Raw genomic sequence first — 27,195 nt, 5'->3', positions numbered from 1 at the left:
ATTCCCCTTCTCTATCCAGGTGGTGCCAGCCCCTGTTCCCACTGATGGGCCCATTTCCCAGGTGATCCCAGGTCTTAGTGCCTGGACAATGTTGGACCTAGGTCCCGGTTTCCAGCAGGGTTCCCAGTACACGACTGGGTCACAGCTCCTGGACTGGCGCCAGCCAGTGCCATTCCCATTTCACACTACCGGGTGGTGCCAGTCCCCATTCCCAGTAGTGACTCCAGCTTTCAGCAGTGGGGAGCGCCGGTTTCCGGTCCCAGTTCGCATTCCCGGTGTCGGTTCCTGGTGCCAGTTCCCGGTCCCATTCCCGGTTCCCAGTGCTGGTTCGCATTCCGGGTGCCGGTTCCCGATCCCGCTCCCGATTCCCATCCCCGTTCCCGGTTCTCCTTTCAGGTCCCATTCCCAGCAGCAGTTCCCGGTCCTGTTCCCTATTCCAAGTCCCCAGCGCCAGCTCCCATTCCCACTCCCGTTCCCTGCCGGCGCGGTCCCGGGCGCAGGCGCGGCGGCGGTCCCTGCCCGCCCCGTCGGGGCGGTGCTTGCGGGAAGCGAAGCGCTGCGGGAGCGGCGCGCCCGGAGCGGCGGCACCGGCACGGGCAGCGGGCACCGGCACCAGCCCCGGGCAGGTAAGGCGACCCCTGGCCCCGGGAGGGGGTGGCTTGTTCCTGCGCCCCCACCGCTGTTCCGTCCGTGGGGGCGGCTCCGCGCCCCGCCCGGGGGTCCCGCCTCGTCCTCGGGGGATGCTCGGAGCACCTGTGGCTTTGGGAACTGGGGGGCAGCTGCATTCCGGGGAGGGGAGAGGAGGGGGGGGAGTGTGTGTGTATGTGTGCATGTATGTGTATAAGATTTCGGGGGGGGCAAAGCCTATAGCAAGCACCCTCCTCCTTCCCCCCCTTCCCCCGTGCGGAGCACGCTGCTCCCCTTGCTTTCAACAAGCGCTGGTGTTTGGGGGTCGTGGGAGTCGGGGTGCTTGGGGCTGGTGCGTTTGAAAGTTGCACCCCGGATGGTTCAAAACCTCGCAGCAGCTCCCAGTCATGCTTGTTTCTGCTGGTGAAACCAAGCTGGACTGAAACTTTGAGCAGTGAGGCCTCAGCGCTGGCTAGAGAGCAGGATTTCTGCACTGGAAAAAAATTCTGGGGTTTCATATTGTTCTTTGTTCCATTTTTTTGGGACAAATCCAAGGGTTTTAGAAAGTCTTATGGAACGTTAAGGCGAGAGAGAGCTCCTGCCCCTGCCAGCTCGCTGCTGGGGTCCAGGAGACTGATGGGTTTTGGGCTTTCCAAGCAGAGATATAAACCTGGATTTCCCATATCTCAGGGGTGGGAGGCACCACCTCTTTCTCCCTGCCCTGAAAAACTTATTTTTGACCTGAGACACCAGCCCGATGCTTTCTAGTAGAGGGTGTCCCATCAGAAATGTCTCTGGTCTTCTATCACTCACATTCCAGTCTAGTCACTGCCAGGTGAGCATGGGCTGGTCACTCAGCTCTGGAGATCCACCCTTGCGTGATGCTTGGGTTTATTACCAGTTATTTGTTACCAATTACCATTACGTTTCTGCCTGGATGCTGCATTAGCTCTGAGCTTGGTGGGGAGTGTAGCCACGGCAAATGGAGCTGGAAGCAGAGCAGCGAGAGTCGTGGAGGATGATCTTAAATCCTGAGCTGCTTTTCTTGCTGCATCCAGCAAGGACCACGCTGCAGGCTTTCCCTAGGGTGCCTTTCCTCTCCATCCCATCTCACATCTTAAGGGGCCTCAATTCTCTGGCCAGGGTCAGCCTGGATTCCAATTGTGCTGAACTGGTGTTATACTGGAGTGAAGGCAACATGGAGTCCCTGCAGCTGCATCTCTGACCCCACACTCTGCATGTAGGTGGTGGGTAGCTCAAGGAAGGTGCAGAGAGCCTGGCTGGGTGTGCTGCTCAAGGTAACAGTGAATTGAGGAGGGACAAATTTATGGATACAGGCGAGAGCAGGTATCACCTGTTGGGAGCATCCTTGGGGTAGTGAGGACCGGGGAGGGGGAAAAGCAGCAGAGTCAGGCATGGATGGAGGCACAGAGCCTGATCCAGGTGCTCACAACTTAGCTCCTGCTCGGTGCAACACCTTGCTACAGGCAAGTGTATCCTGGTGTGATCTATTTCCCCTGCCCTTACCGGAACATCAGCTGCCTCCTGCTTATTGAAGTAATTCTTTAATGTGAATCACCTGGGGCTCAGCTCCAGAGCGTGAGCCAGGCAGCAGAGTTGTAAAACCCAAGGCAGACTGATGGTTGCTCTTTGAGACCTACCACCCCTGGGAGCAGGATATGAGGTCCAAACTCCCCCTGCAGTGAGTGTGTTTGTACAGATGCTGCTGTGTGCATGGGGTCTGGTTCACTCAGTGGCTGGTGCTTGCCAGCAGCCATGCACCAGAATTGGTTGGGAAAAACTTTCTCGTTGGCAGCAGAGTTAAGGATCAAGGCACGAATGAAATGAAAAGCAGGTTTTGAGGAAGGCAGCAGGACTTGCTGTAGCAGGCCTTGCTCAGAGTAGAAATCAAGCCCCTTTGTCATGTCCTAAGGACACAGTGGGTGACACGCAGAAGGAATAATCCCATCTGCAAAGCCATGACATATAAAACAGGGGCAAAGTGTCATGACCAAGGCACTCAGGAGGTTTGTGATGGAGTCAAGTCCACTCTGCTTTCTGCCACCAGCAGCCCCATCCTTGCATGAAATGACTTCATGTGAGGCTTTGACATGGCCACAAACCCAGGAAAATCCCTGCTTGGCTGGTGTGTTCTCCGCAGCATAGTCTGTTCAAGAGAGTTCTTTTAGCTTGTGATGAACAACTGCTGTGGGCATCCTCAAGCCCCTGGGGTGGAGGAAGATGGAAACCCAGGACTGTTACTGAAGGGGACTGACCTGTAGCTTTGCTCTCATTTTTAGGGAAAGGATATGCTCCAGGCCTTCTTTATCTGGACGTGCCGGGGCTTTACACAGTGCATGTGGGAGTATGTCAGTGGAGAAGACTTTTGCCGGGGGGGCGGCTGGGGGAGGTGACAAAGGGCACTGCTGGACAGATTAAGCCCACGCAGCAGAGCTTAAATCTTCTTAAAGCCTTTAAGGGAGGATCTGAGTTCATTCTCATTATTCATGCCGAGATTTGCCTGCGAAGCCAAACTGAGAGGCACCATTCTTAGGAGGTGGACAAGATGCTCAGCCAGAGGGAAACGGCTGACCTCAAGAATGAGTTGCAGGGTGTGGGGGTGTCCCCTAGGACATATATCGACCAATACAGTGGGGCACTGTATGCCTGGGCTTTGTGCTATGTTTGGAGATTGAATCATATTGGGATAGTCGAGACTGGAGGTTTGGGGCTGTTTTGGTCCTGGATGCTCCTAGGAGCATTGCAGAAAGGCAATGGGAAACAGGGAAGGGGTGTTTGTGGGACAAGGGTATGGAAGAGTTAACGTGGAAGGACCAGGCTCTGAGATCTGGTGCTTGAGAGGGATTAACTCAGCCTGGAGCAGGTGCAGGAAAAAGGGCTCTGAGGCTGCTCAGAGGGATGAAGAGCTATTATATGAGGCTGTTTTGCTGGGCTTTTACAAAGGCAGAGAGAGGCTGTACTTGCTGTCAGTAAATGCATCCAAGGGGTGAACTTCAGGGAGGCAGAAGAGATATTTGAACTGAGGGACAGTGTTGGTGTTGGGCTATGAATTTATTCAGTTTAGATTGGAAGGTTTATCTAGAGGCTCCACAACTGTATCACATCAGAGGATGGTAGGAGAGTGTGAATTAGGGCACATCACCCCTCTTCCAAGGTACTTGACAATGATATAAGGAGGATTTAGGGTTTGCTGGTGTAGGAGGCCAGGATTCTGTAGTCAAGACACCCTGTCCAGGTGTCTCCTTTGGGAAGGGCTGTGTTAGCCAAGCGGGTCTCACCATCTTGATGTGGGACGAGACCAGACATGAAACAGATGAAGCCCAGCGATGTCACAGAGATAATTTTTCATCTTTGATTATGCCTCAAAAAGAAAAAAAAAATTCATCTCCCCCTTCCCTGGTTGCTGCACGGATTAATAACAAAGCATCCATGCTTTAAAGAAAGCTTTGGCTCTGATCCCAAGAGGAGATTTAAACAGTGTTCGTTCTGGGGTATGACGATACGAAGAATGGGTGCATCCTCTAAGTCTGCTCATGCTTGTGCATTAATTATTGGATATTTTTGGCTGGTCCAGAACTGCCAAGATTCCTCTCCTAATTCTTTCTCCAAGCAGGGCAGCAGCGGGTTAATACAGGGAAGGACAAGGATGCAGCTGTGCCTTGAGGGTTGGGATTAGGCACTCTCTCTCCTCCTCCTCGCTAGTGTCTAGAGGTGTCAACTCCTTTCTCTGCAGATGTCCAGAGGTGAAAGCCTCCTCAGCCCGTAGAGAGGTGTCTGTCATCCTTTGTTCATGCTGTGGTGATAGCGGGAACACTTGGGTAGCATATATTTACTTATGTCTTCATGCCTTCACCTTCACCTGTTCTTTTGAACAGCTGTGGAGCACAAAGACTCAACAACAGGCTTGCACTGACCTGCTTCAGGCCAGACGGTGCTCCTCCATCTCCTGGCCCCGCGGGCAGTGTCACGGATGGGGAATGAGGTGCAGTGATTACTCCGGCTCTGCTCACTTCCAGTTGATTACCCAGGGAGAAAGGGCCAGGCTCTGGGCACTGCAGAAAATGGACAGAGACCCAGTGGCTTCATGGAAGCTACATTTTTCACCAGTCGAGCATCTGTTTGGCTGCAGCATTAACCCTTAACCTGCCTTGAGCTCTCCCCTTCATATCGTGGAGTCTTTTCATCTCTAGCTTATTCCTACTAAATTGTCTTGCACTGTAGAAGGCACCCTAATTCTGGTGACTCGATAGGGGGGTAACTTCTTGAGGTCATGGGGAAATAGGAATGGTTGCCATTGAGTTTTTCACCCTCTCTGGAAAAAAGTCCTTTCTACTCTACACTCTGTGGCCGGGGAGACTTTACAGCTTTTGATTTTCTGCATGATGCATTAGTTTTCAGCCAATATTGCAGATCCTCATGCTTTGGGGATCCTCCTGGACTGGAGATGTGACAGATGATACCCCTGCAAAGCTGTGCTGGGAACCCATGGGGTTTGCAGCATCTAGGTCAGAGACTGGCTCCTTTGGGCCTGATCCAACCCTTCAGAGGGGCTGGACTGAGCTCCTCAGCCCCTGCCTGCAGCTTTTTTGTCCCAGTTCAATAACACTTTGATGCATTTTATCTTAAAATACTCTTCTGGCAGAGAAAAGCTCTCCCTGCCCCTTGATTTGCCCTTGTGCAAAAATGACCAGTTTTAGTCCTTCCACCATCCATCTGAGCATCATCACTGTTTCCTCCTGTCCTGTGACTTCAATCTGTTGAGAATGAAGGTTAAAGGCAGAGGGAACTATAAAGCATCCCAACCACTTTAACCCTGCCCCATGCTGGGAGGCTGAAAACCTTAATGGGGAGCTCTGAAATGATACATGGGAGAAGGCTCCTTCTCCTCACCATGCAGGAATTTTCTCAGCTTATTGGGGCCCCCAACAGAAGAGACACATGGACATGTTGGAATGGCACCAAAAGAGGGATGAAGATGCCTAGAGGGCTGGATAACCTCTGCTATGGAGACAGGCTGAGAGAGTTGAGATTGTTCAGCTTGGAGAAGGCTCCAAGAAGACCTTAGAGCCCCTTCCAGTACATAAAGGGGCTACGAGAGAGTTGAAACTTTTTACAAGGGCAAGGAGAGGTAGGACAAGGGGGAATGTCTTCAAACTGACAGAGGGTAGATTTAAATTAGCTGTTCGGAAGAAATTCTTCCCTGTGAGGGTGGTGAGGCACTGAAACAGATTGCCCCAAGAAGCTGTGGCTGCCCAATCCTTGCAAGTGTTAGGTCATGTTGGATGGGGCTTTGAGCAGCCTGGTCTAGTGGAAGGTATCTCATGGAAGAGGGGTTGGAATTAGATAATCTTTAAGTCTCTTCCAACCCAAACCATTCTATGATTCTATGAAATTGTCTCCTTGGCTGGCTGCAGCTCATCCTCAGGTGAGGAAGGCTGCAGCCCTGGTTCATTCCACCAAGGTTTATCCTGTAATCTGGCCCTAACTGTGCAAACAAGGTTGCAGCAGCCCAGGCCAGGGTTATGCTTTTACCATCAGGGAAAGGGACATGGAATATTGCTCTCTGTGTAGCTACAGCATGACAGGCAGCAGGTCTCTCTGATCTCCAGGTGAAAAGGGCATGGCTCCAGTTCTACTCCTGCCTGGCCTTCCGTTAAACCATGATGCTTTTCGCCCACTGTGTTTTTGTGGTTGTTGTTGGGGTTTTTTGTTACATCTCCAAATAATCCATACACTGATTTCCCTAGGTGACAAAACATATCCCTCCCTTGCAGCAAGCACCCTCTGTCCCAGCTTACATCATATTTTGACTTATCTGAGCTTCCCTGACTCCATGGTGCAGGACTCAGGTGGCTCTTGTTGACTCCATCCCTTCACAGCCCATCCTGATCTGTTCCGCCATTGCCTCCAGTCCCAAATAGAGAAGAAGGATGCATGTCTGTTTGCTGCTCAGGGTTTGGGGTTGGTTTGTTTTATTTTTTCAAGGCACACCCTGGTAATCAAGTGCTTCCTATGAAGTGTTTGCAGACTTGCTGCTCCCAAAGCCTTGAAGAGCTGGTCCTACCAGTTGTCTGAACATGTGTAAATACTGTGAGGATTGCCTAGGGGTGATTAAGGGGAGTGATTTCTCTGCTGAGCAAAAGGGAAGCCTTGAAATTATAAAAACTGCAGCTACAAACTCTGCTTTTTCAGAGCCAGGTGACCGCTGCTGCGTGAGCACAGGATGGGGATGGGCATGAGGATGGGGATAGGGATGGTGGCCACTGGCTGCTTGCTCAGCAAGTATTGCCTTTGGCTTCCTGGCAGGTCTTCATGCAGGAGCAGGAGAGTAGTGATTTATTACATCTAACACGGGACTGCGTCAGGTGCAGTTTCACTTCCCTGCGTCCCATGCATAGGGAAACTCTTCCCTATGTCACACGGTACATCTCATACGTACCCTGAGACTCGCCGCTTCAGCTCAGAGGGTATCTAAAGAGATACAGAACGAGGACTTCCAGCAGGATAAAGTCTGGGAGAGGAGGCAGGAGCTTAATCCCCCATCCCAGAGCCCTGTGCTCAGCCCACTGTCTCCTGCTTGCTGTTCACCGTGCGGTAGTAACATGGCCAGAGCCACCTCCTGCCAACAAGACAGTCCCCACTCCAGCTTTGTGCAGAGAATCCAGGCACACATCAGAGCAGTGATGGGCATTTTTGTTTGAGTGAAAGCAGGGATGGAAGATCCAGCTGCTAGCCATGGTTGCAGGAGCAAGCACCAGCCATCCTGGGCTGTATCAAAGCTGTATCAAAAGAGGAGGAATCCTCATCTGAAAGGTGGAACGGCCGTGGAAGAGAGGGGTTGGACTAGATGATCTTTAAGGTCCCTTCCAACCCAAACCATTCCATGATCTGAAAGAAATCTGAGCTGGGTGGATGGCTGCTTTTTATCTCTGATGGTGGTTTCTGTGATCCTAGCCTCGGGGGAATGTCCCTTAGGGGGATGTCCCTGGGCAGCCTCAGGAGGGTGAGTGCCACAGGGCAGTAAATGCTCTCAGAGGAGCAGGGATTCTTGGATTTTGCCCCCAAACATGAGCTTGGAGTTGCAGTATGAGGGGCAGGGGTTTGGTCTCACTGTTCATGGTTGTGACTTGGTAATGAGTTAGTTTCACCTGGGGAACCTGCCTGAGGGCACAGATTGGGATGTTAACAAAGGGCTAGCAAAGATCAGGGTTGTCTTCTGAGTTACCAAAGGAAGGGCCTCAGAAGACCATGTGGAGCCCGTGGGTGCAGAGGTCCAACCTTTCCCTCTGGACTGCATGGAACAGATGCATCCTGATGGCTTGTCCTGTTACAGAAGTTCTGGGAAGCAAAAGCAAACAAAGGTGGGTGCTCCACTAGAGTGTGACGCCCCCCCACGTAAGGTGATGTTGTGTTGGTACATGGAGACTTTGTATGCTTTCTGGAGGTCACTGTCCCTTGTAAAACAGATAAATCATAGAATCACAGAATGGTTTGGTTTGGAAGTGACCTTAAAGATCATCTCGTTCCAACCCCCCTGCCATGGACAGGGACACCTTCCACTAGACCAGGTTGCTCAAAGCCCCATCCAACCTGGCCTTGAACACTTCCAGGATGGGGAAGCCACAGCTTCTCTGGGCAACCTGTTCCAGTGCCTCACTGCCCTCCACAGGGGCGAATTTCTTTCTAATTTCTGATCTAAACCTAAATCCCTCCTAGAGTATTTCTGCTATGCATGAAGAGATAAAAGCCACCTAAGAGAGCTCAGATTAAGGCATTGGGAACTTAGGTTCAGACCTTTCAACTTGGCAAGAGCCAAGTGAATCCAGTAACAAGGATTTCTAAGAAATCTCACAAATTTGAGGTGGTCCAATATAACTAAGAGAGGCTTCCCTCTTCAGAAGCACTAGCACCGTCAGTTGCTACAAGCCTTTGACTATGACTTTTGTACTCCTGATGCTTTAGATAGTTACAGAAAGAAAAACTTATTAAAGATAGTGAGAGAAAAGGAGGTAAAATTTAAAAAAAAAAAGGCAGATATTGCTGGGCTGTCCCGAAGGTTTTGCAGACAAGAGAATGCTCTTATCAGTCAGCACCCACATCTAGTCTGGTTATTTGCTGTTGTGGCTATGGAATTTATAGGAAAGAGGCTTGCAAGGGGCTTAAGGGCCTATCAAAGAGCAAACTGAACATGGAGGACCCAAGCTGGAAAAGGACAAAGAGCAGAGTGGCTTGGTGCTTCTATTCAGGTTTGGGTCAGGCAAAGAGAAAATACTAAAATGGTTTATTAGCCAAAGCTGGGAGTCTTGGCAAAGGCTTGAATCCTGACTTGGGGCCAGGAGCTGTAGGGTTGGGGCAAAACCTGTGGTGCAGAGCCCATCCTCAGAGGCAATGGGGCGCCCTCATCAGCTGAAATTGCAGGGGGTGTTTGGATCCCACTCGGTTTGAAGTGGAACAGGTCAAGGAATACATTTCTAGTACGACCAGGAGCCTCTCAAGAGGAGACCTGAAGGACTTGGTTGTACCTCCAGGCCTCTGAGGGGACAGAGTTTTGGACTGCCTGCAGGAAGGGGTGAAGGTGAGGGAGAGAGAAGAAACCCATAGCTTTGGGAACAGTGTTCTAGAATCACAGAACGGTTTGGGTTGGAAGGGTCCTTGAAGACCTTGTGATTCCAACCCCCCTGCCATGGGCAGGGACACCATCCGTTAGACCAGCTTGCTTGCCTTGAACACTTCCAGGGATGGGGCATGTTATGATGTGAACAGGGCTGAAGCTGCAGGAGGGATGCTCTGGATCAGCCAGAGGGACAAACATCACAGCTGGTCTGGGAGGGATGATCTTGCAGGATCCAGCTGCCTCCACTGGCTCTCCTACAGAGTAGCTGCAGCCCTGTTATCTCTGCTGCTCCTCCTGCACTTGTCTCTGTGCATCTTTTGAAGTTCAATTGCTTTAATCATCCCAGAGGCTGCGGAAGCTATTGAAGGCAGAGCATTTGCATGGAGACATGCTGCATTTTATCTGCACTACTGATGAGTTTTCTGAATGAATTTTCCACTTACCCAACCTCTTAAATAAGCACCTCTTTGACTCATAATGTCCAAGAAAAAGGCTCTCCTGGCTACCTCAAGCAGTGCCCTGTGACTCTTCTGTCCTTCCCTCCGTCCACCTCACGAAGGCACAGGTCTGCCTTTAGACCATAATTTTTTTGCCCACTAGGCAAGAAAACCAGTCTGAGTATATTTGTGTGATACAAGGCTTCCAGTGGAGTCAGTGTGACCAGATTTAAAAGTAGCTGGTCTAGATGTTCAATTAGAAACACTTAATAAATAATAAAAATACTTGCTCAGTCCACTCCTGCAAAGACAGCATCCTTTCTTCCCCTTCTCCTTCTCCTCCCTTCACTCCTTTCCCTCCTTTCCCCCCCTCTTCTTTTCCACAATGGTGATCAAAATGGACGCTGAGAAGGGCGCAGCACCTCTGTAACATCATGGTGTGGGTGGTCTGTGTTCAGTGTGATCCTCATGTCAGATAACAGCCCTCAGGGTAAGCAAGAGCCACGTGGCTGGATGACCACAGATGGAGGTGGCTTAATTTTACATGTCTGTGTCTGCTATTCCCAGGTTGTATTTTTCCGATGCCTGAAAACCTGCTCTGTGTGAGCAATGTCATGTGCTGGAGAAGGTTCCTGCCTTCTCCAACACAAAGGGGGTTTTTTTGGAGGCTCCATGCCTCCTAAGTGAGCTTGGGAGTGCTTTGTTGTTGCTGGTGCTCTCTGCTGCTCCTTACAATTATTAACCAGGGTCACGGTGTGCTGGGGCATGAGGGGTCACTGAAGTGGTGGCTGTCTCCAGGGACTGGGCATTGGCAAAGCCCTTTAATTCACCTTTTGTTGCTTGCCCTGCAACTCCTGCTGATCTCCAAGGGTTTTTAACCCTGTTGTGACTTGGGGAACAAGCCTAACATAACACAACCAGTAAGGCTGGCTCAGAGATCAAACAGCACGTGGGGGTATCCAAAACTGAGGTTCTCTGTTCTCCCCAAACCATGAGTGGATTGGGATGAGTTTTACCCAGAGCGGTGAATATTTTCAGCATCTCTTTACTTTTTCTCAGCCAGTGCTGACTTTCTGATGACTTGTTACTGTCTTCCTCTTTCCACTGTTTCTGGGTACGTCTTTCTTCCACCATGTTTTGCTGTTGTTCCACCCCTCTTCCTGCGATTGCTGTGTCCCTCCAGCCTCTTTCATTTGCCAGTCCAGTAGGAGATAGTGCTGCTAGCTTTGCTTTGAGCTTATTACTCCTGCCTGTGCCAGGATGCCTTCAGGCATCTGTCCTGGTCCCATCTGACCTTAATGTCTGAACAGAAGGGCCAGTCAGGCTGGTGCCATAAGCCCAATTTGTGTCCAAAGCTCTTGCCAGGCAGAGCTCACCAGCAAGGAAGGGTTATGAGAGTGTTCACAGTGTGGGGCTGCCTTTTCTTCTGGCAGCTCCAACATCTGACTGTGCTTGCAAAGGGTGACTCATATCTGCATGGAATGAGGAACTCCAGAGCCAAAGGCCTCTGTCCCAGTGTGAGTTATCCAAGCAGAAAGGTAGCTCCTGGTCATCACACCCAGCTGACTCCTGCAGGAAATGGGTATTCAAGGATGCCCAGACCCTCCTGATAACCCTGGTCTTCCCAGGAAAAAACATCTGAATGCTGCATTGCATGCAAACCTGCTGGCTGGCTATGCCTCTCCCCATGCTGTCAGCTTGCTGTAAACCAACAAAGGAACAATGTTCTGGAGAAAAAAAACAACAGAGGAAATAAAGCAAGTATGATAAAAATCACTGTGCATTGCTGGAAACAGCCTCCAAATGTGACATCTTATCTTCAGTTGATTTTGTGCAGATGTTGCCAGCCAGGCTCTTTTTGGTGATGTGGAGTCATTTGCAGTAGCTTTCTCTTGGGAGGCGTGACCCTGTCCTTTCCCTGGCCGTGCTGCTAATGCACTTTTTAATGAAAGATTACTTTTTTGTTTCATAGAACCATAGAATGGTTTGGGCTGGAAGTAACTTTAAGACCATCCAGTTCCAACCACCCTGCCATGGGAAGGGACACCTTCGAGTAGGCTAGCTTGCTCAAAGCCCCATCCAGCCTGGCCTTGAACACTTCCAGGGATGTGGCAGCCACAACTTCTCTGGACAACCTGTGCCAGTGCCTCACCACCCTCACAAGGAAGAATTTCTTTCTAATACTTAATCTAAACCTACTCTCAGTTTAAAGCCATTCCCCATTGTCCTATCACTACAAGCCCTTGTCAAAAGGACATTTTTTTGAGTTGTTTTTTTTTCAGTAATAGCTAGCTGTTTAGCAATACCTTCCTTTGTAGCTCTTGCAGTGCTTTGCAGAAGGGACCAGGATCACTGCAGAGGGAAAGTGTTTTTTCCTGCTCCATAGAGGAGCAGGATTCATCAGGGGACATTTGTTGTACTTATGTGCTTGCAAAAAGCCATGTCGATGCAGAGGGTTTACTTGCTCAGAACAAACAGCCCCTAACCTCATCAGGATATTTTTGAGGCTAATTCCACTACCCTGAGTTTCCAGTTTCCAAGGGGGGACAGCTTGTCCCCATGTGTGCTCATGCAAGATTAACCCTCTGGCTGAAAGGTGCCGTGTTCAGGTATCCTGATTTGGATGCCATCTGTGCTGCAGCAAATCACTGATCAAAATCAGAACTTGAATAAATATAATTGAGAGTAAAAATGATCATTTCACTTTTAGCTTAGTGGAGTTTTTAGCTCTTAAATGAGAACAGAGATATGACCCAATGAAGGGAAGAGATAAAGGCCAGAAGGGGACATTTAGTCTTCTGTTCTTCAACAGTTTTGTTTCAGTGCAAATATTCAGTAATTTGCATTTTGGATAAAGAATCTCCTCTGGAAAGATGTCCAACTGAGCTTAGAAACATCTGGAGATGAGCTACCTATAATTTCCCGTAGGAATTAGCTTCCCTGGTTAACCTCAGTCAATTTGATAAGAAATGATATCTTGTTTTCTAATTTCCGTCAGTGTGGCTTCAGCTTCCACTCCTTGTGGGCACTGCTAATGGAGGATGCTGCACTGTGCTGCTGGCTCTGGGCCACAGCACTTGGAGTCCAAAGCAAAGCTACAGTACATGTACAGCTGGGAGTGGGAAAGGGCTTTGAAAACGCAGCTCAGACCTGCTGTGGATGATGTGCTGCTGGTCCTGATGGCTTTTCAATGGGACTGTCACTTTGTAGCTCTTGAGGGTGATGAGGCACTGGCACAGGTTGCCCAGAGAAGCTGTGGCAGGGGGATTGGAACTAGATGATCTTGAAGGTCCCTTCCAACCCAAACCATTCTATGATTCTAAGATGACTTAAGGCTTTTTTTGTTCATTGTTGGCATAGAGTTGTTGGCTAAGAGATGTGGAGTGCTTATCTTCTGTTCAGTTTAGACAGTGAGTGACGGTTCAGCTGCTTCTTTCCTGGGTCCTGGAGAAAAGGTGTATAAAGCTCTTCTTGCATTAACAGCGTTTCCTCTCCTGAGCTGGACTTTTGTGTTGGTAGGTAGAAGGATAACCCTGGTGTTACCCCATGTCTGTCAATAGAAACACCCAAAGAGGCTGGAAAAAATTGTTTAAATAACATTTTTAGAAAATGCCTGGCTGCTCTGAACACCCCACTTTGAGCTGCAGGGTTGTAGGTTGCCCCCATGATAGTGCACCTTGTTGAGGATTGGGCAACCACGTGCTTGGTTCCTGCTTCATCTTCTCCTTGGCTGACTCGATGCTTTTGCAATGTCATATCAAAGCTATCTCCTGTTTAGTGACAACCGAGCTGGAGAACAAGGGCAGCAGATTCTGTCCTCTAAGAACAAAGTGTTTCGTCTGACCTAGAGGCAGACAGCTGTAGGATCTACAAGCAAGGAGCCATTTGCTCCTGGCTGGGGTGCAGCCTTGCAGTAACACAAGTGTGGTGAGCCCATGCCAGCTACCTGTGGTAAAGGAGCCTCTGAGCTGGAAGGGAAGGAGAGGAAGAGTTTTGTGGTGGAGGAAGGAAGAGCCTTTCAGCAAGTATGTGGTCCTGGCCAATGCAAGCACTTTCAATCCTACTCCCTGTTGCAGCGCTCAGAGCCCTGATTGTTACCAGCTGGCAGAAGCTGGAACACCTGGATGATACTGGAGGTGAAAAGGGGAGTCCACAACGCCCCTGAGTCATAAGTCTGGCTCAGTCTTCCAACAAAATAATTTCCTCTTCAACTCCTTCATGGCAGGACTGAGGTTTGGATCAGACCACTGTTTCAAAAAATTCAGCTCTGCTAAGAGTGGTGAGTGCAGATTCCCCTCCGTGCTGACATACAAATATGTGCATGTGTAAGTGTAGGGTGGTTAATTCAAACCAGGCGTGAAAATGCCCAGTTCTTGTGCCCCTGGAGCATCTGATCTTGGTGGAAGAAGGCAAAGAGTAATTAGACAGCCCTTGGGCATTTTAATGTGGCAGAGCTGATGTTCTAGTAAGCATGAAATGCTGCAAATTAGGGAAAGTAATGAATTCTAACACTGTCCTAAGAACATTCTCCCCACACCTTCCTTTTAATTATTTTGCAAGGTGGTTTTATTGTTGGTTTCTTTTTTTTTTAATTATCCTGAACAGTATCCCTTCGCCTTCTGCTTGGCATTTCCTTTGCAACTTAAACCCATCTACGCGCCATCGTGTGAGAGCAGCCCTGCAGCGAGGACAGATGGCTGGTGAGGCGACAGTCGCTGTGGGGTGGGATAGCAGGGCAGAATTCAGGCAAATTTGGGCACCAGAAGGGCTGGAACTCCTTGGCTGAGATGACCACAGTCTTGTTCTCGTAGGGATGGATGCTGCTGAGGGTGTCTTGTGAAAGTCAGTGTTGCAAGGATCACTGGAAAGCACAGCTCCAAGCTGCAGGGTGTAGCAGTAATTTTATGAATGAGTAGCCAAGTACCAGACCTTGGCCATGGTACAGGCTGCAGAGCAGCATCCAGCATCTCCTACATCAAACCCAAAACTCCTGCCTTAACTTGAGCATGGCTTTCACAAGGGCACCAGACCTCCCTCCTCCCCTCCTTTCCAGGCTCACTTCCTAAATCTTACTGGTTCTTTCTGCACAACTTCCAATGGAAATATCCTTTCCCATATGTCAGCCCAGCTTATGCACCAGTCCAAGGAATTCATCTTGCATGTCAGCTAACAGCATCCTTCTACTCTCTCAGCCTGTTGTATTCCTGCAGAAGGCAGTTGCCAACCATCCTTTCCCAGCACTGCTACTTTCTCTGTGTCTCTCTGTAGCAGTGAATCGCTGTCACTGTGAAAGTCCTTCCTGATTGTCACTCAAAAGTAGCTTGGTCAGTGCCAAGATATCCCCATGACCTCCCTGGCGGTATATGTCCCTTGTCCTTCACCCTTTCCTCTGCTGAAGATCTGAAGGCCAGCTCCTTCCCTGGACCTCTTAGCAAAGTGGATTGGACTACTGGGTGCATTCCCTGACTGCTCAATGAGGCTGTCAGCTTTTCTACAAGGAGTAAATCTAGTTTATTATTCAGGTTTTGATATCAGGCCATTTATTTTTAAGGCTTTTCTGAGGGCAGATGGTGCATGTGGGCCTCTTTGTAGCATCTGAGATGCTAAAAAGCATCTGGTGCTGATGCCAAGGAGAAAATACCAGGAGCATCACCATAAGCCCTTTATACCACAGCACCTCAGTGCGTCCCTGAGCTGCCTTCAGAGGCTCCTGTGTGAATTAATACCTGTGTAACTGGCCCTATGCAGGCCAGGTCCTACCCTTGATTTCCAAAGAGAGCACTTGCGCTGGAGGCAGAGCTGCTCTCCCTGTCTCTGGCCTGCAAGCTAAGATGTTATAAACTATAAATCTCAAATCAACAATCTTGGAGGATCATCACTAAATGTTCACTATGTTCTTGGGCTAGGTGGTTTGTTGGCCATCCAGTGTCTATGATCTCCTCATGGGAGATGCATCTACCTGTTGTCCTAGCCCATCCTGTGCAGTGGTGCTTCTCTTGCAGTTCAGATTATTTTTAATTAAAGGCTTAATTACCCCTTTTTACAGTTATTTGCAGTGGCTGCATCTCATGGCCTGGGGCTGGGACGTGCTGAGTGATTTGTAGAAAGGTGGCTGGCTGGCACAAAGCACCCCACAAGCTGCTTTAGCAACTGATGCTCAGTAGCGGAGACCTGTGGAGCAGTAAACAAAGGGATTATTTTGGATTCACTTAAGCTCTGAGTGATAAGCACTTGTGCTGGTAATCAGGCTGATAAATGCTGTCAATTAAAACCTGTGTTTTACTCTTCAGCTTTGCAGAAGTGATGTGGTTTTGCCTCTCCCGGAGGAGAGAAGCCTGGCTGGGTGGGTGATGCTCTTGGAGCCCTGCTGTGATCAGAATGAGCATTAGTTCAGCTCTCAAACACCTACTTTTCTTCAGCTAATCCTAGTGATTCATTAACAAGGGATCGATTTAGGGATGCTGGCATCCTAAATTGATGGCCAACTGTATGTGATTATATAATCCCTAGGATTTTGGCTCTTTACAAATTAGCTACTTCCAATTAGCCATTATCACAACTTCATTATCCCACCACAAGTGATAATACCACAATAAGCATATGGTTTCTATATGTCTTACTAGGAATAATGAGAGATCAGCTTGCTGGATGCATCCACCCACTGGATGGGGCACCCTGAGTTTTACCATGTTGGAGACTACAGTTGGGATTATGTCACTTAGGGACGTGGTTTAGTGGTGGACTTGGCAGGGCTGGGTTAACAAGTGGACTAGTTACCTTAGAGGTCTCTTCCAACCTAAACAATTCTGTAATTCTATGGTTATGTGGCACATAAATTCCCATTTCTTTAGGAAACCATACTAGATGTTTCCAGACTAAGGTCACTAGTGGTCAACATTTGAAAGAGGACATCCCATTTTGGGGATAGGTAAGGATCGTACATGGCTGTTATAAATACAGAGAAACTTTAGGGAAGGAGCTTTGGAAACAGTCTGTAATTAAGTAGAGGGACAGTGCAGAATTCCCCTTTTCCTTGTGCCTGCCGTGGGGACAAGGTGACTCGCACTGCGGGGTGGAGAGATGAGGACCTGGGGGCTGATACCTAGTGCCCAAAGAGCAGAGGTGGTGGAGCAGCGATAGAGAGGTGCTGCTCTCTCTCTGGGGGACATTTGGGCAATGGTTTCCTGCTGTCATGTGGATTGCTAAATTTGTGTCTCTGCCCTGGAAGCAAGGCACTTGTCAAGAAAGAATAATTAATCCAGAAACACGTGGTGCTCTGCTAGGAGGCCTTTTTTTAATTAAAATCAGATCTGATAAAGTCTACTAAGAAATTTGTGTCTCTGACAAAATTATGAAACACACGTCTGTGATTCGAGGCTGCATGGTGGGGGAGCTCCGGGTAGGGCTCAGCCCCCATAAACCTGTGCACACCCATCTTACAGGGGGTGTCTTTTCCTCCTTGGCCTCTGAGGGCTGTGTTTTTCCTGAAAGAGTTACAAATTCACCAAGAAGAAGGACACCAGTTGACATCTACTACTATGCCTGTTTTGGTGGTATTTGGCCAACTTGGGGGAGATTAGCTCAGTTGGTTAGAACATGGTGGTGATTAATGTCAAGGTCATGGCTTTGATCCCTATATGGGCCATTCTGTTAAGAGGTGGACTCGATGATCCATGTGGGTCCCTTCCAACTCAGAATATTCTGTAATTCTGTGAGAAATGGTAGTCCCATGTCCAGGGTATAAGCAAGGTACACTTGGGCTTAGAGGTGGTTGTCTTCACCCCCAGTGTCTTGGTCCTGCCACTCAGATGCTGCAGAAAAGGACAGAGTCTTCCTGGTCAGACCCTGTCCCATCTCATTCCCGCTCTGCCTGTCCTCCAGAGCTGGTGGGGAAGAATGTTTTCCTCGGCGAAGCCATACGAGAACCAGCGCTACGCCTCCCTGAAGAAGGAGTGTCAGCGGCGGAAGCAGCTCTTTGAGGACCCACTTTTCCCTGCCAATGACGACTCGCTCTTCTACAAGTCAAGGATTCAGGGCATCCAGTGGAAGCGACCGAAAGTAAGTGCATCCATCCCCTTGCCCCTCAACGCTGCTTTCTGCCACCTCTGCTCTCAGGCATTCCTAAAAATGCACTGTGCATCCTTCGCCAAGGCATCAAGCCCCAGTCAACATTTCTCCCCAGCTGGGTTTATTTGCCCAGACCTGATATTGTGAGCCTCTGGGGTGCCAGAGAGACCTGCTGAACTCAGGTCCAGGCTTTTCTGCCCCCAGTGAGGTCTAAGAGCAAAGGAGGTTTCTCTGTGACTCAGTTGCCACATGCATAAACCAGAGAGATGGTTTGCAGCCAGGTTGGTATTGGGTACTCCTGTGAAGGCTGGTGGATCCAGCAAGACAAAGTGTTATCTCTGAATCACAGAATGATTTGAGTTGTTAAGGTATCTTAAAGATCATCTAGTTCCAACCCTCCTGCCATGGGCAGGAATACCTTCCATTAGAATACTCTTGGTGGTCCATTTGGAAAGACAAAAGAAGATAAGCTTTGGGTAGGTGAGGTGGTTTGGGGGTCTTTGGGGAAGTGGGTGGTTATACCCATCCTTCCACTCATGTGCAAACCCCACGTCCTCTGGAAAAAGCACTCTGCATCTCCATGCCGCTGTATCTATCATGGAGGCAGGTTGTGGGAGGCTGGGGTTAACATTGCCAGTCCCTTTTCTGCTATCCTCAGTGCCTGCCCAAAGGATGCACATCAGGACTTAAGGGCACTGTGGGGAATTTGTATGTCCTGGTATGGCATTCTCCTTGGGGTTGACCATGAGACCAGTGCTCTGACTCCCATGAAGTACAAGGAATTGCAGGGAGCAACAATAACTGTTTGGGGAGTGGCAGTAGCCCAGCATCTAACACATCTGGGTTTCCTTCCTTGCCTGTGGGGAGAAGCAGCCCTCTCTGCCCAGCCCATGCTGTTCCGCACACAGCTTGGTGGCATTTCAGCATTGTAGGGTTGCCTGAGCTGCCGTCATCATCTTCGCCCCCGCTGACAGCCTGGAAAATCAGCTGGCCTTCAGCAAGACAGAGCTGTGTCTGTCTGGGCCAGGGCAGTCTTGGGGGGGTGTGAACAGAAAGGCTTTGTGTGAAGGGAGGGATGGAGCTGAACTGACTCTTTCTGTGTGGCCAGAGGGGCCGAGCCCCCCAGCATCCCACTGGGCTCCTTGTGGAAGGAGATCTCACTTCCCTCTGCTCTGCCTTTGGCTCTTCTGCACCAGCTCTGCCTGGTCACGGAGTTTGTGGAAAGCCCTGTGTGTGTTTTAGTTTATTCCCCTTGTCCGCTGGAGGAGAAAGATGCTCTGTGCACAACTGCCTTCTGAAGTCAGGGCCCACCATGGTTTGGTCTCACTGTGAGGGATATGAACATGCCTTGCACATCCCATTTACACAACAGACAGGTGATGCCTGAGAATTTCTAAATAACTTTCTCTGGGACTAAAAGGTAGGGATGTATTTGTGACATGAATTGGTTTACATTCAGGGACACATACATTAATTCACTCCTATGTGTAATGACAGATGGTTGGATCTAGTTGTAGAGGGTCAAACTTTGCTTATCTTCTGCTGAGCATCTCAGAGCTTTTCTCTATCTGCTTTTCTGGCTTTCATCTCACTTGTAGCTCTTGGTCTTCGGTCAGGTATCATCCTTTGCTGCCTTGCTCCACAGAGCATGAGGTCTTTCCAAGAAAGCTTTCTGGACCTCATGGTCTTCACCTGTAAGGTGTCGTGCTCAACTAGTCCAAACCCATCCCTGCTGAAGCATGGAATGAATTCAAGCTTTTTACAACAACCCAGCTCTGCAGTTTCATAGGATCATAGAACAGTTTGGGTAGGAAAGGACCCTTAAAGTTACAGCAGTCAGCAGAGGATGGTTGAGCAGGGGCTCTTTCTGGCATGGGCTGGCAGTGGGAACAGAGGCTGGAAGTGGGTCCCACATGCCAGCAAGGTCCTGTGTGCATAACTAGACATGTAGCTGATCCCTGTTTTGCTGCCTCTGCACCAGAAAAGGGAACTTTGCCAATGATTTTGGCACCAGAAGGCATACATGCTGAGCAGTAGCAGATTCATTGATGACACTCTCTGGTAGGATTGTTTGATCAGACCTGCCCAGCTGTCTTGACCACAAAACCACCATTAAAAAAAAAAAGAATTTGAGCTCACACCTGCTCTGTTTACTGCTGAAGTTTTCTAGAAGCCTCTTTCTCTAAAGCATTTCTCCAGGTTCTTTCTCTCAGTTTTTTATTTCAGCAAAAGGAGAAACTCTCCTTACTCTCACAGGAGAACTGCTTTCTGCCGGCCAGACAATGCAAAGTGACATTTTTAGTTGCTGGACCCAATTGTACCTGAATTCATACTGGTTCTCTAAGGGAAAGAGCCCAGAAAAAAGTCCCAGCATCTTCTGCAGGAAAGCAAAAGTAGTACCTCTGGGTATCAGGAATCTTGATATCTCACCAATTTTCTGTCTGCAAGAAAGCTGGGAAGCACCATCAGCTTTTCCAATTTAATGCAGGATTCAGTCGGGTCCAAAATGTCCATGAAGTTCAAATCAACTGTTCTGCTTGTGTGCTAAGGGCACATCGCAGTTATTAAACTACACTAAGTCCCTACAGCATCTGCTTTCTATTACAACCAGCAAATCTTCCCTTAGGCAATCACGGTAAATTCTTGTTCAGAAAAAAACAAGCAGTGATACTCCCTGCATTTGGCACACACTGTTTTGGGGATTTCCTGACCCAGAAATGGAGTCTCCAGTCCCAGGGAGGCTGTCTGCAGGGAGGGGATGGTGTGTACACACTTCTATCTCTCAAGGCCACGGCCATAGCTTGTTTTGGAGAGTTTCAGCTCAAACTATCTGCTAAAACATAAGAGCTCATCGTGTCTCTGGCTTTGCTGTGAGAACAGAGTGGGTGGAGAGTGGAAATAAAAGCTGTCAGCTATTAAAAACAACCACTTGCTTTCTTGGAAAAGTTGTCACTTGTGATCTATGGAAAGAAGTGAGACATAGGAGGTAAGTTTTGCCCAGAGAAGCTGTGGCTGCCCCATCCCTGGAAGTGTTCAAGGCCAGGCTGGATGGGGCTTTGAGCAACCTGGTCTACTGGAAGGTGTCCCTGCCTACAGCAGGGACATTGGAACTAGATGATCTTTAAGGTCCTTTCCAACCCAAACCATTCTATGATATTTCAGACTTCCATGTGAAAAGTAATTGTAGTGAACTCACTAGGGTGCTGGGAATGTGCTTTGACATAGGCAGGATCTCATTTCCATATACATGGCACTAGTATGGATCTAAACAGTCCATCTCTTGTGTGTGCATCCCTTTCTTCCCAACCATCCTTCCCTCATCCTTTCTGCTCCTCCGTGTACTCCCAAAGCCTGAAGCTGCTTTGGTGAAAAGAACCCAATAAACGAAAAAAACCCCTATCTTTTCAGTGCTCTTCCTTTTGTTTGAGGTTTTCCTGGGCAGAGGGGAAAAGAGGAGGCTGAGGAACAGCTCTGATCCCTTCCCTGGTCAGGCTGTTTTGCTTCAACTTCCTCCTGTATCCAGCACTGCAGCCTTTCCTGGAATGGGCTCAGCCTTATTCTTTCCAGCGGGGTGTCCTCCCTCCCTCCCTGCTTTCTCTGGCCTCCAGCCCTGCTCTGGATGCCAGATCTTTGCAGAGGGAGCAGCTGTTTGAGCCCTCTAATCAGGTTTTGGCTTTGGTGGTTGTTTGCTGGACGTCTTCGTGATGCAACACAGTGAAGCCAGAAAGCTAATTACTGGGGTGTTTTGGAGGGAGGGAAGCCACAGCATCAGCCTGAGCTGGGAAGGGGGTCCTAAAGAGCCTTGTTTTAGTGAATCCACTTAAAAACAAGAGTGGCCGCTGGTTGCTGAGCCAAAACAGATTTTGGAGCTCACTAAGTCAGCATCAGCGGCTCCTTTTGGCAGCAGCACTCAGCTATTGCATTAGAAATGAAACAGAGCTTTTTGGACTAAGCCCAAATCCCAACACCTTGCTTGAAACTCCTTTCCCTCGTGCTCTGCCTGCTGCTATGTGAAGGAGAGGGAGATCTGTATTCAGGCAAGTAGTACCACTCCCAGTGGAAATCTCAACCTGATCCTCAAGCTCAGAGTTTTGCCCTCCCTGTTTGGGACAGGAATGTTGGCAGTGCACTGTTGGGAGCAGGAGGTTTGGTCTGTACATTGGGTCAGCTGGTCTGGGTGTTTGGAAGGTGGATAAATAGAGAGGGGTGGCATGGATATGAGGAGATGGGGCTGGATGAGATGCACAATGGGTGGCAGAAATAAGGGAGATCTGGAGCACCCTCTGTGTCTGCTGATCCCCTGTGGAAAAAACAGTGATGGTCTAAAGTGGAAGAGACTCATCTACCCAATGGGAAAAGAGTTAATCTCTTTTAATCATCACTGTCCCAAACTCTCTCCTTGGGATACAGGATGCTTCCAGTGTTGCCATGGGATTGGTACAGGGTTCAATTAGGGTCTTTAGTACCCCTGGGCCTTATCCTGCTGCTGGGACTGGTCACCAGCCAGGACAAATTTGGGCATCACTGTACACCTGTGGGAAGCAACTGAAGCCTGGTGGGAGGCTTACCCCATGCACAAGTGTGATGTTGAACCACATGAGCTGCATGCTGTTGTCCTTTAGCTCTTCCCAGGGAGCAAGGCTGAGTCTGGAGAAGTTTTTTTCCTCTGTATTCTGGAAGGTGGGTGGGCTGCTGTGTGCTGAGTGTATTCCTGTCCACAGCAGTGTGCTGCAGGACCTTGCAGAAGCACCTTATGGTCATCCCTAAGATGCTGAGTGGTTGTGACATGAGATCCCAAAGACGCTTGGAGGGGGCCAGGTGGGAACTCAGCAGCAAGCTGTGCCAAAGGTGCTGTAAAGAGAAGCTGTGACAAAGCGCGAGGGTTTCCAGGCAGGCTGTTGTCACAGTGACTGGGTGGCTCAAGGTGAGGTGTGGTGATGGTTGAACCTGAGCTGAATCTCTGCACTGTGAGTTCAAACCTGGCTGATTGAAACCACCAGAGAAACTCTTGGATGAAGTCTACACTCTCCCATCTTCAGGGGAAGCGTTTTGCCCTCCATACCTGTTTCTCAGTATTTTTATCTGTCTCCAATATTTGCTTGCAAGCACCAGATTATCTCTGCAGGAATTAATTGTTAAGGGAGGTCGTCACTGATTAAAGAGCATAAAGGTACATTCTTGCTAAAGGGTAATATTATTTTATCTGGATGAAGGCAATGTCATTTGGAGGGGAAAGCCTTAGAGTCAGCAGAGTTTTGGGGGAGGCGGACAGGCCAGGTATTTTGGGGATGGTTGTGGGAAGCAGGAGGACTTAGGGCAGTAAGGCCATGGCATTTTCAGCCCTACTGTGCCACTGGGGAGAGATGTTCTCAGTCACAGCCCTGGGGCTTTTTTTCCAGGCAGATAAGAGAAGTCTTGTTTTAGAAACTAAGAAAATAGGACTTTTTAATAACCACTTCCCTGCTGTCCTGGCATCTATCTGTCCTGACTTGTGTATAGGGGCTTTGTTAATTCATAGAATCACAGAATGGTTTGGGTTGGAAGGGATCTTAAGTATCCTCTACTCCCAACCCATACTGCCATGGACAGGGACATCTTCCACTAGACCAGGTTGCTCAGAGCCCCATCTAATCTGGCCTTGAACACTTCCAGGGATGGGGCAGCCACAGCTTCTCAGTGCAGCCTGTTCTAGTGCCTCACCACCCTCACAATAAAGAATTTCTTCCTAATATCCAATATAAATCTGTCCTCATTCAGTTTAAAGCCATTCCCCCTTGTCCTATCATGCAGGATGCATTATGTCCATTGTCTTCTGAATTAGATGCTGTTGTGTTTGGAGGAGGTGCTGCTCTTAGCTCTGCTTTTCTTTACATTGTTAAGCACTTAGCTCTTTTTGCTTGCTGAATGAGGATTATACAATCAATCCCCATGAGGATTTCCTGGAAGGGGAAAGGAGTCAATGAACTAATTCACTAAAAGCAGGACCAGCACTTCCCTGCCCTCAAGTTTCTGCATTAAAAGGTCTTTTCCCCAGAGGATAGTACAGGCTGGGAAGCTGGCAAAAACACAATAGTAAAGATAATGGAGAAGACAGAGGACAAGTTCTTGCAGTTCTTTGCTCTGAGAGTTCACTTGAAGCTCACCGTGGAGACAATTAAACTGGCAATGGTCATGGGGTGCAAAAACCTTCTTGTGTCCCATTTGGAGGTTTTCCAGCAGAAAGACTAAAATACTAACCTCTGCACTCCAGGGATGTCTTTGCTCAGCTTTTTGCAGTGCCTTGACCTGTCTCAGTTTTGGTCCTGCCTAAAAAATGCTTGGGGTTAGCATTGATGCTGGGACTCCTCTGTGCTGCTGGATTGACTGAGGGATCGTCTCCTCTGAAGAGTCTTTCATCTGTCTGTGGTCCGTCACAGGAGTTGAAATCCTTCCAGATTTTTGCATTTCTCAGCTTAAGAATTTATGAGCCACTCGCCTATTAATTTATCTGCTGTTTTCAATAAAACTGGAGCTGATTGCCAGTCTGGTTGCTCCTTGCCAGGAAGGGATTTGGTCATCATTTAATGCAATCTCGGAATTGACCTTGTTTTTACATTTTTAAGCCTTTCATAGACTCCCCCCTATCCCTCAAGATGAACAAGAAATTTATTATTTTTCTTATTTTAAAGGGTCTCTACTCTCATTAGATGTGCTGCTGATCCCTGGCTGCATTCCAGCTGGACTTGCCGGATCCTCCCAGGGCCACAGCCCCATAGTGCCAGGCAAACACACTCTCCCCTTAGTCCCAGTGAGGACAGGGGTTGATAAGCTGCCCAACATTGAGTGTGGCTCATTGCAGCCTTTGATAAGAAATTGCCAGCCAGTCTGCTCTGTCCTCAGCATCAGAAGGGCATGGCCTTAAAAGCAAAAGCAACAGTAAACAGAATCTAACATAGATTAGATTCATTGTGTGCTTCTAAGTGCAACTGCATGTCATTGTCAAGAAATTACTGTATTGGTAATGGGGAAGAGCAGAACAATAGCAGAGGGTGTTACAGAAAGGAGCCCATAGCATCCATCCACTGCCTTCTGAGCTTCTTGGGAGGGAATGGTGCAAATCCTCCCAGAAAGGGCTCTGAGGTGCTGGAGGGGCACAATCTACAGGCAGAGCTAGTTATCATGGAATCACAGAATGGTTTGCTTTCAAGATCCCCTCGGTCCAACCTCCCTGCCATGGGCAGAGACGCTTTCCACTAGACCTGGTTGCTCAATGTTAAGGAAACTCTCCTGTCTGACTATCTGGCAGCCACTCTGTCAGTCGCACTTGAAACACCGGAGCTGGGACTGAAATCCCTTCTTAGCGGGTGGCTCCAATGAGCCAACAGGTGCCCTGCTTGACTCCCTACGTTCACCACACTCACACAGTCAGACCAGGTTTCCTTACTGGCTCCACCCCAGGTTTCCCATAGCAGAGACTATCTCAGACATCTGGATCCTTAAAATAATGTAATCATGGTGCAGTAATACAATAACGCCTCGAGGTGGGTGCCTCCAAGGAGGTACCCTGAACAAAGGAAAACCCTGTGTTTTTATACCCTCACAGTCTAAGGGGTTGAAAGTCTGGAGTCCTTGGCTCCTGCCCTGTCATCTCTCTGGGCCACAGGTCCCCGGGCCCTTATGCACAGAGTCAGCTGTTCACCTCTTATCTCCAGCTCGGGCTCCAGCTGCCCAGAGCTCAACCTGTAGCTTGCACTGCAGCTGCACCCTGAGCTACTGCACTGAATGTATTCCTCGAGACTCAAAGCCCTATCAAACCTGGCCTAGGGATGGGGCATCCACAGCTTCTCTGGGTAACCTGTGCCAATGTGTCACCACCCTTGCAGGAAAGAGCTTCTTTCTAGTATCTAACGTAAACCTGATCTCTTTCAGTTTAAGACCATTTCCCTTTGTCCTGTCACTCCACACCCTTGTCAAAGTCCGTCTCCATCTCTCTTGGATCTTCTTTAGGCACTGGAAAGAGCTCTAAGGTCTCCCCAGAGCCTTCTCGTCTCCAGGCTGAACAACCCCAGCTCTCTCAGTCTGTCTTCATAGCAAAGGTGCTCCAGCCCTCTGATCATCTTTGTGTTCTGCACTTGCTCCATCAAGTCCGTGTCCTTCTTATGTTAGCGGCCCCAGAGCTCGACTAACACCCTGGATCAGCCAAGGCTTTTAATCTTGGTGTGAGCTGGGAGTTTCTGCACCACCTGCAAGCTCTAATTTTTGAGCTCTGAGAGAGGATGGGATTTTGGGGTGATTTGCCTGTGTTAAGGGCAAACTCAGTCCTCCTGGAGGAAGTGTCTTTTAACCATGCCCTTGCAAAGACTCCATCAGGCATGGTGCTGCCTCTTGCAGAAGGAAAATAAAACATGAAGTGCAGTAAAACTGAGGGCCGAGTCCAGCTGCTGCAAGAAGGGGTTAAAGAAAAAAGCAAATAGAAGGAAGTGCTGGTGGGAGAATGACAGCTGGACTGACCCTGCCTGTGGAGCAGAAACGGAGCCATTTCCTTGGTCTGTCAAATCTGAAGCCAGAAGGAACACTTCACTATGCATTGTCTGATTTCTGTGTAACAAGAGTTCACAGGACTTCCTTGAATTAACTCCCCATTGAACTGAACTTGACTTGCTTCCTCTAAGCACGATCCAGTTTTGTTTTTCCGGGAGAGGAAAATCCACTGTGGCTATGGATCACTTGCTCCAAAAGTCCAGTCCCCACATTAGGATTTGCAATTTTTTGGGGGGGATTGAATTGCTTAGCTTCAACATACACTCCTTGAAACTTTGTGCGTACTCTCTTGCTTCTGTATTTCCAATCTCTTTAAATGTATCTAGTTGAAGATGTCCCTGCTCATTTCAGGGTGGTTGAACTAGATCATCTTTAAAAGTCCTTTCCAACTCAATTTTTTTCTGTGACTCTGTTATGCTCTATAGTAACCCTGCAATGCACATGTGGTTGGGGCAGAGGGATACCTACACCTGTAGAGAAACAGGTGCCACCCCTCTCTCCATCACCTTTCCTTCTTGCCTTACTCAGCACAGGCTGGACTCCTGTCCAGTCCAGGGGTATCAATGGGTTGACTGTGGATGAATAAATGCAGTGAGCGTCTGTCTTTGCAAACACCCCAGGGCAAGGGCTTGTCCTTCTCTTGCTGCCAAACAACTTGACACCATTTGAATTATTTGTACAGAACATTAAAATTCTCCAAGTCGTCCCTTCTTTAAATAAAACCCCCAACACAATTTGGCAGTGAGTAGAATGGCACTGTTTCTCCTCTGATGTATATAATTTAACACAGAGACTGTGCAAATACTGCCCCAAAAGCCCTGCAAAGATTACAAACCTGTTAAAGAGGCAGACTGAAATATGCCGAGCAGGGAAGCATGGTGAGGTGGGATTTCTGTCCTAAGTGAAGGT

The 27,195-nt window shown here is 48.9% G+C and overlaps 1 protein-coding gene across 2 annotated transcripts in view; it reads left to right on the top strand.

Moving 5' to 3' along the window:
* Positions 1–574: 574 nt before the first annotated feature.
* The window catches only part of CAPN5 (calpain 5), a 57,941-nt gene continuing 31,320 nt past the window's right edge, over positions 575–27,195 (top strand). The window contains exons 1-2 of one of the 2 annotated variants that reach the window (XM_027677608.1): positions 575–626; positions 17,581–17,757. In XM_027677608.1, coding sequence (XP_027533409.1) covers positions 17,596–17,757 — 162 coding nt within the window. In that variant the 5' untranslated portion in view covers positions 575–626; positions 17,581–17,595. Of the gene's footprint in view, positions 627–17,486; positions 17,758–27,195 lie in introns of both variants that reach the window. The other variant, XM_027677609.1, reaches the window with a different exon arrangement.

This window comes from Neopelma chrysocephalum, unplaced genomic scaffold (assembly GCF_003984885.1).
Source record: "Neopelma chrysocephalum unplaced genomic scaffold, ASM398488v2 Primary Assembly neopelma1_43, whole genome shotgun sequence".
Classification (NCBI taxonomy): domain Eukaryota; kingdom Metazoa; phylum Chordata; class Aves; order Passeriformes; family Pipridae; genus Neopelma; species Neopelma chrysocephalum.
The sequence above is the reverse complement of the archived record's forward strand: the minus strand, read 5'-3'. Positions and strand labels throughout refer to the sequence as shown.